At 45.3% G+C, this 7,471-nt stretch overlaps 1 protein-coding gene across 3 annotated transcripts in view; it reads left to right on the forward strand.

The window, feature by feature from the left end:
* Positions 1-5,762, forward strand: part of bnc2 (basonuclin zinc finger protein 2) — a 141,188-nt gene extending 135,426 nt beyond the window's left edge. For 2 of the 3 annotated variants that reach the window (XM_076147845.1, XM_076147846.1), the window contains one exon: positions 1,344-5,762. In XM_076147845.1, the coding sequence (XP_076003960.1) occupies positions 1,344-2,145 (802 nt within the window). In that variant the 3' untranslated portion in view covers positions 2,146-5,762. Of the gene's footprint in view, positions 1-96; positions 171-1,343 lie in introns of all 3 variants that reach the window. The other variant, XM_076147847.1, reaches the window with a different exon arrangement.
* Positions 5,763-7,471: the final 1,709 nt, after the last annotated feature.

Genomic DNA, 7,471 nt, shown 5'->3' on the forward strand with positions numbered 1-7,471 from the left:
TCTCCTCAATGCTGACGATGCTCGAGTGGATGGGCTCCTGGTTGCCTGGTTCACAGAAAAGGGTCCCTCAAATGAATGTATGTTTACCTCTTGCAGGACAATGTCGGATAGGGAAGTAAATAATTAAAGGAAAGGGACCCTTTTTGACTGCATCAACCCTGCCACTGCTGGTAAGCTCTACTATCCATTGTGACTCCATGTTTGCCCATCCTGCTCAGGATGACCCTTTTCTTTTCAGTTTATTCTTTGTTTTACACACACACACACATGCACACACACATACCCACACACTCACACACGTGCCCTCCCTGCATGGAAACCCATTTACATTGAAGGCACTGAGTGTTGTTGTTTTTGTTGTATTTGATTTAAGTGTTGACTTGGTATGAGAGGAGTGGGCCCTCTGTTTGTCATATCTGACACTGGTCATTACAGTTGCTTAAGTTTCCTTTCTGTGCTTCGCAGTTGTATTGTGACATGTTTGCCGTGGGTCCCCCCCCTCCCTATTTTTTTTTCTTAGTCTAAACTGGCAACTGTGAAATTGCAGCGCTAAAGCATTGAATTAGATTTTTCAAGCCCATTTCACCTTGCATCCCTTAGCATGGCTTTTTGTGTGCTAACTGAAATCCTCACTAATCGTGTCCTGGCTTAAGCATGGCACTTGTTATGTACCTCGATTTGCTCTCATCAGCTGTAGCACATTACAGCGATACAGCATGTCTTGTGTTTGGAGAAAGAAAGACAAAAAAAAAAGTCCATCTTAATTAAACCCAGGGCTACATAAAGACACATTCATCGAGGTGCTCGATTAAGCCACCTCCAATAGAGAACCAATGCGATAATGCTGTCAGGGCCTGGTGCTAATATGCTATCCAGTTCCCCTCGATTATCACATTACCACAGCTCGAATCAATTGATAAACTCCCATTCAATATGGTGGAGTATTTAATTGAGTCAGAGTCTATTGGATTTGAGGGCTGTGCAGTGCAGACATGCTGACAGTGGTAAACACACCAGCAGGCTCTCCCTCTCTCTCTCTCTCTCTCCCCCTCTGTGCCATGTTAGTGCAGGTTTCAAAGGAAATCTGCAGGGTGGAATTCTCTCTGTGTGACTTTTGGAGGACCCCAACTAGAAGTAACAATAACTACACATAAAAGTGGTTGTGTACAATAATGAACCTTTACAGCCTGGTGTCATTTCTCAGAATTAAGCTAACTTGACAGTATGAAACATGCAGGCTTGCGCAGACATTCATTCAGACACTGTGGCCGTTTTGTGTTTGTTCTGAGGTTCATACAGCGGGGGTGTTCTAATTTACAATTTTTACTGTTTCCCCACATTAGGCACAGCTCCAACATCAACCTGCACCGCAAACTGCTGACCAAAGAGCTGGACGACATTGTCCTGGACCCCCAACTCACGCCACTGCCCAAGGACCTGCGAGCTGAGTTTCTGGCCAAGATCTACACTGGGCACCACATGGGCCTGGACACTATGGTTGGCATCGGAGGTGCCAGCCTTGGGCCCACCGGCCTGAACCGCGATGCCATTTCCCCGGCGAGCAATGAGTATCCCCACCACCCTTTCAACCCACACCTAAAACACCACCATACCAACGGCTTCTCCAGAGGCCAGCCAGACGACTACATGGTCCTGGACCTGAGCACCACGTCCAGTGTTCAGTCCAGCAGCAGTCTCCACTCCTCACATGAGTCAGACGAGGGCAGCGACGAAGGCATCCTATTGGATGACTTGGAGGAGGAGGAGGAGGGAGAAATGGATGAGGTGGAGGGCAACAGCGAGGGCGAGGACTGCTCTCAGCATGCCGATGGGCAGGCTGAAGGGAGGCATCGGAACGAGACTGAAGAACTAAGAGGAGAAGGACGAGGTGAGGGGTCGGAACCTTCGTTCCTTTTTTCGTCTGCCAGTAACGGTGGCAGCAATGGGATCCTCTGCAACATCTGCCACAAAATATACAGCAACAAAGGGACCCTGCGAGTGCACTACAAGACTGTGCACCTGCGTGAGATGCACAAGTGCAAAATCCCAGGTTGCAACATGGTGTTCAGCTCTGTGCGCAGCCGTAACCGACACTCTCAGAACCCCAACCTCCATAAAAACATGCCCTTCTCCATTATAGACTAGACAATGACTCGCTCTTCTCCCCTCCTGTCAGTCTGCCCGCACCTCCCTTCATGCGTCACCCCAGCTTCCTCCTCAAATGAGCTTTTCACCGCAACCCCCCCCCCCCGGGCCATCAAATACAAGCTGAATGCCTGTACGCCTCCTGCCCGACCTCTGTGTGTCATAGTAAGACATGTCTGTGTCCCCTCTATTAAATACATTGACTCTAAACACAGTTTATCGTGGTGACCATTGACTTTTTCCTTCTTTGGAAGAACAAGACGACACTCTCGAGTGTGGAGTGTTGCTTTCTGACAAAACAACTGTGCGGTTTTTCATGAACCCCTCCATCTTTCCTTTCAAACTTCTGCCCATTTTGGTTTTCGACGTCCATCTCCAAAGAATCTATTCAAACTCTTTTTATTTGTGACTTTGCCTGCAGAAATGATAGTATTGAGAAAAAAAAGAGAAAATCTTCTTCTTGTTGTATTTGTGTAATGATAGCTTTTAAATGAACCCCTTACACGAGCATGACAGCTTCATTTGTAAATAATGTCCCAAGAGGCTTTTGGTGTAAAAGAGTTGTGTTAATGGTTGTTTGCTTCTTTTCTTCCTCTCTCCTCCTTATGGTTTTATGTTACAGTCCAGTACAATACTTCCAGCTATAGGCAAGACAGAGGTAGCATCTTACTAGCATTTATGTTAGCTTCAAAGACACATTTTAAACCGAGTCCTAGGGATAAAAAAAGAGTATCATGTGACTTGTTTTATCTACTTGTTAGATATTCAGAGGTTGCCCGCATGCTTTTTTCGGCTCCTACACTGATATCATTCTCTGTATTTCTATTGATTTTTTTTTTTTTTTTTTTTTTTTTGGCGTCTGTTATGTTTATGACCTTTTAGTATACCAATTCAGTTTTTGCACTTTGCATCTATACAAGGGGATGTGTAATATTATTATACTGAGGACTTTTGCAATGGTGAGTTTTGGTGTTGTTTTGGGTCACTAATGGCTACAATGCCGAGGGAAAGGACAGAACCTTCAACATACTTGTGCCAGTTTCTTTTTTGCACGTGCTCAGTGTCAAACACGGCTTCACAACAGGAAACAACCCACAACCCCCCACCCGTCCCCCGACCTCCACCCCCACCGCTGATCGTTAACGTATCCGAAAGTGTCTCCGAAACATCTTTCTTCAAAACTGATCCAGGCGTGACTGAATATAAACTGCTGTTTTGATTAACGCAGGATTAGGAGGATTAAGGTATCGACGATTCTCTTCTCCTCTTTTTAGGTTTGATGAATAATTTGTGCGTGGTTGCCAGTTATGACGGTAATCAGTCCAGAAGCTCAGCAGGTGTGATCTCGCTACTGCTTCCTCTCTCTGTCAGCAAGAGGCGTCTGTAATGAAACACGAGTGTCCCGCGGATTTGCAAAAAAAAGAACAAAAGTAGTCCTTCAACTGTGACCAAAACAAAAGTATTTGCTTTAGAAAAACTCTCTCAGTGTGACATTGTACTTTAATTTCCCCCCAAATGGATTGAAATGATGCACTTGAGTCTTAAATCTTTTTTGCTGTGATATTTTAGGTATCGGTTTCCATTGCTGAGCATTGGCTACGGATGTACTCTATGAAAAATGTTGCCATTTTCCTGGCTGCCTCGTCGCAGCCGTTTTAAACATGTCCACGACTGTCTTACGGTACAAAATGTTTCCAGTAACTGGGCAACGTAGCCAAGGGAAGGGGTATTTATTGGTGGGTGATGTATCTTCACGGAGATGTTTTTTTTTTTTGTCCAATATAAGAATATTTTTTTGTAAAAAGACAAAAAATAGAGACTTTTCCTCACTTAGACTTGTTTATCAATGTATTAGCAATGCCATGTGTTACAATACAAGGAGATCTCCTCTTACTTGACTGGTGCTACACACACAGAGGGAAAATATGCAGTGTTATGTGGTATGCTGTACAGTATTCACAACCAATTACATCCATGACAGTGTTGAGTTTCATTTGTTTTATACTTAAGCCATTTTTTCAACATGGACGTGACCTATTCTAGTAAAACGTTTCTTGTCTTTCGGACTCGGCTGATATAACATGTTGCAGTGTTCACTTGTCTACTTGTTTTTGTTGGAGTTAAAGAGCGACGGTGAGGAGCGAGCTGAGGCTGATGGAAGGGTTGCAGAGGTGGAGGGCTGACTAGGGAGGAAAGGATGACAGCGCCCATCATTATAAATGTGCTGCTCCTCCGTTACCTGGAGGCGTCCCTGCCATCCCGCCTTCATCTGTCTAATAACTCACTTGTCACTTTGTTACGCTGCCAGACGCTACGAATGCTCCGAGGACAGTGACACGGGCAGATAGGGAGGGACAGAGAACGCACGCTTCAAAGAATGTCTTTCAGTTCAGATAATTATTTCATGTATATTAGTTCATTTCATCCAGCCTGCTTATTCCTATTCCTACTCAATTCGATTTCAATTTCAATTCGATTCAATTGCCTTTGCTAGTTCTTTCCCTCCCCTTCTTTGTCTGTCAGAGCCCATTTAACAACCCCCCCCCCCCCCCCCCCCCTTACCCATACCGTCAACTCGCCACTCACTTACCACCTCCACACCCCACAGCGCAGGTCCAACGGGGACACACGCTAATAGTGTATGCTTAAGTTCACCGGACGGCCATGGCATAGGAAAAGCGGATGGGTAATTGCCTGTTTATCCCAAGTGAAGGAAAAATTGAGTACAGGAACCCCTGGCTTCTCCCAGGAGTGGGTTTCACTGAGGCGCTCGCTGCCTCATTCACTCATTCCATCCCTCCGGCCCTCGCTCTGGCAGAAATAAAAAAGTGCTACTCCAGGAACCCTGCTGACAGCTGTCTCTCCAACACACAAGCATACAAACACACGCGTGGAGAAGATTGGCGTGCATACACACGCACATATGCTTCCTACTTACAGGCTAGAAGGATGACAAGAACTAGATGACTTGTTAACCCTAAGTGATGGAGAAGACAGGGGCAGAGAGAAATACAGACGACAGGAAATGAAACTACTATCAAGCAACGTTAGAGCGTCTGCCACTACAGAGCAGAGCCACATTTTACAATGGAGGACGGTGAACTAACACTGATTTGGACAGAAATGCAGCGTCCCAAATGTCCCAACTTATTTTAAAGCATCAGGGTTGAGACGTTTTTACCCAAGGCAGATTAAAAAGAAGAAGAAACTTGATTTGAACTCTCTGTAAATAAGACATGTCACTGTGAGGGTTTGTATGTTCCCAACTTTAACAGCTACGCCCTACGCAATCTGATGAAAGATGAGTCCTCTGACCTGTTTCACACTGACACTAACACATTCCCCATGCTGTGGCCGAGCAGCAGCTTCAGTGCGTGACCTCTCCATTCCATCACTTGCGTGTACCAGACAGAAAACTGAAAATCTTAAGAAGAAATTCTCTTTCGCTCTTCAGTTTTTTTTGCCCACCGGCGTCCTTGCGTCTCTTGCGCGGTGTTGCTCAGGCTGGCGTGGCACCTCAGATGTGCAAGAGGCTGTAAATAGAGTCGAGTCGAGAAAACCGGCCGCAACGCGCAAACGATCATTCCGGCGTACCCGGGGAGAAGGCCGGAGAGAGGCGGGGGGTAAGGGGAATGGGGGTGGAGTAGAGGGACGGGGGCTGAGAGAGCGGTCAGGCTGGAGCCTTGCGGCGGTCACTTAACAAGGCAGGGGGGTGGGGGGGGGATGAAAGAGCAAGAGAGCAGCAGGGCCAGGACTCCCCAGGACTCATCGCCCGCCTCTTCTTCTTGATTGCCTGCTAGAGAGGAACTGAGCCGCCCAGCGCATTTGCTCCCCTCTCCTCTACACGCTGCTCTCCTCTGAGAAATGACCGCCAACTTCGCCCTCTCCTCTAAGAGAGAGAGAGAGAGAGAGAGAGAGAGAGACACACCCCCCCTCCCACTCCCCCTCCCAAACCCCCCAATCCAATCTTAACTTCTCTTACCGCATTGAGCGCAGGTGCATTCAAACTACCCAGTGACCAAGCTACGGGGCTCAGACTGCCAGAGTGAGTGTTTAATATTTGATTGGAGGCGTGTCGACCATCAGTTATTCTATAAGTCTATACATAGAGCACAGAGGGAGACGGAGATGGCAAGAGGTCGCAGCCGCTGACCTGTTAATCACTGTCCATTTTGTTCACGTCACTGACTGAGTGAGTGAGCGAGCGAGCGAGTGAGTACAATGACTGTAAGCAGAGACGACGGGAGGTGACACTGCATCCAAAACGGACCGGTTCATTGAGCTCATGGAAGAAACTGGGATTGAAATGTTTGATGAGACGTCATAAAGGAAAATATACACATATACTTTGGTTTGTATAGATGCTTCAGTCGCACTACTTTCAACTGGAACCCGTGAAATGTCAATAATCCTGAAAATTAAAAAAAAAAAAATACTGTAAATTCAGATTACTCAGAACTTAGTGTTTTCCATTGTGCCAATCATATTTTATAGTCTTAAAGTGTAAATAAGCTTGAAGACCTGGTGAAGTTTTCTTTTCTTTTCTCTCCCCCCCGCCCATCACACGTTTCTTGTGTATCCAATGCATTTGTGTCTGGGTCATAATCCGTCTGTGTTAGCGCACTAGCACTTGACAGCATTGCATGGCTACGTAGTTGCACTGCGAAGAACAAACACAGCAGAGGAGTTTGCATTACTTTGGTGTCAAAATGGTGATTTGGAAGCCTCATGAATACTGTATGTTACCTAAACTGGTGTTTCCCATGTGCAGACAGGAGGAAAAGTGGTCCTCTTTTTTTTTTTTAAATGACTCGTTTCCTTTTTTCTTTCTTCTTTGCCTTCCTTGTTTTGTTTCTGTATCATAACTGTCTACTAACTATGGTTTTTGCATAAAATGCATAAGGGTTTTGGGATGTAAATGGAATTTTATTCATATTTTGTCCAAATACCTCTTGTAATTTGTATCAGAATTCTTGTACAATTTTTATATTAAAGATTTATCAGTCACTGGCAATTTGTTTTTGAACGTATTTGAAATATCATTCGTTAATGTACAGTGGCAGCAGAAAGAACAGTTCTGCTCTGTACTCTCTGTAATATAGAGATTTTCCCAAGAAGCACAGGGACAACGTGTCAATCAAGCCATTTTAACTAGACACTGTGATTTCAATTGGTTTTCACTGCACTCTTTAATTAGCCTGCGATAAAAATCTGTAGGGAAAAAGCTATCTTGACCAATTAGTGGACGATTAGATTAATAGAGTTATTGAAAGATATTCTGGCATAAGGAGACGGGGCTGCTGCTGCTTACAGCAAATTAGTAAGA

This window comes from Genypterus blacodes, unplaced genomic scaffold, assembly GCF_046128005.1.
Source record: "Genypterus blacodes isolate CSIRO-AG114 ecotype Tasmania unplaced genomic scaffold, CSIRO-AGI_Gbla_v1 ptg000039l_1, whole genome shotgun sequence".
In the NCBI taxonomy this organism is placed as follows: Eukaryota; Metazoa; Chordata; class Actinopteri; order Ophidiiformes; family Ophidiidae; genus Genypterus; species Genypterus blacodes.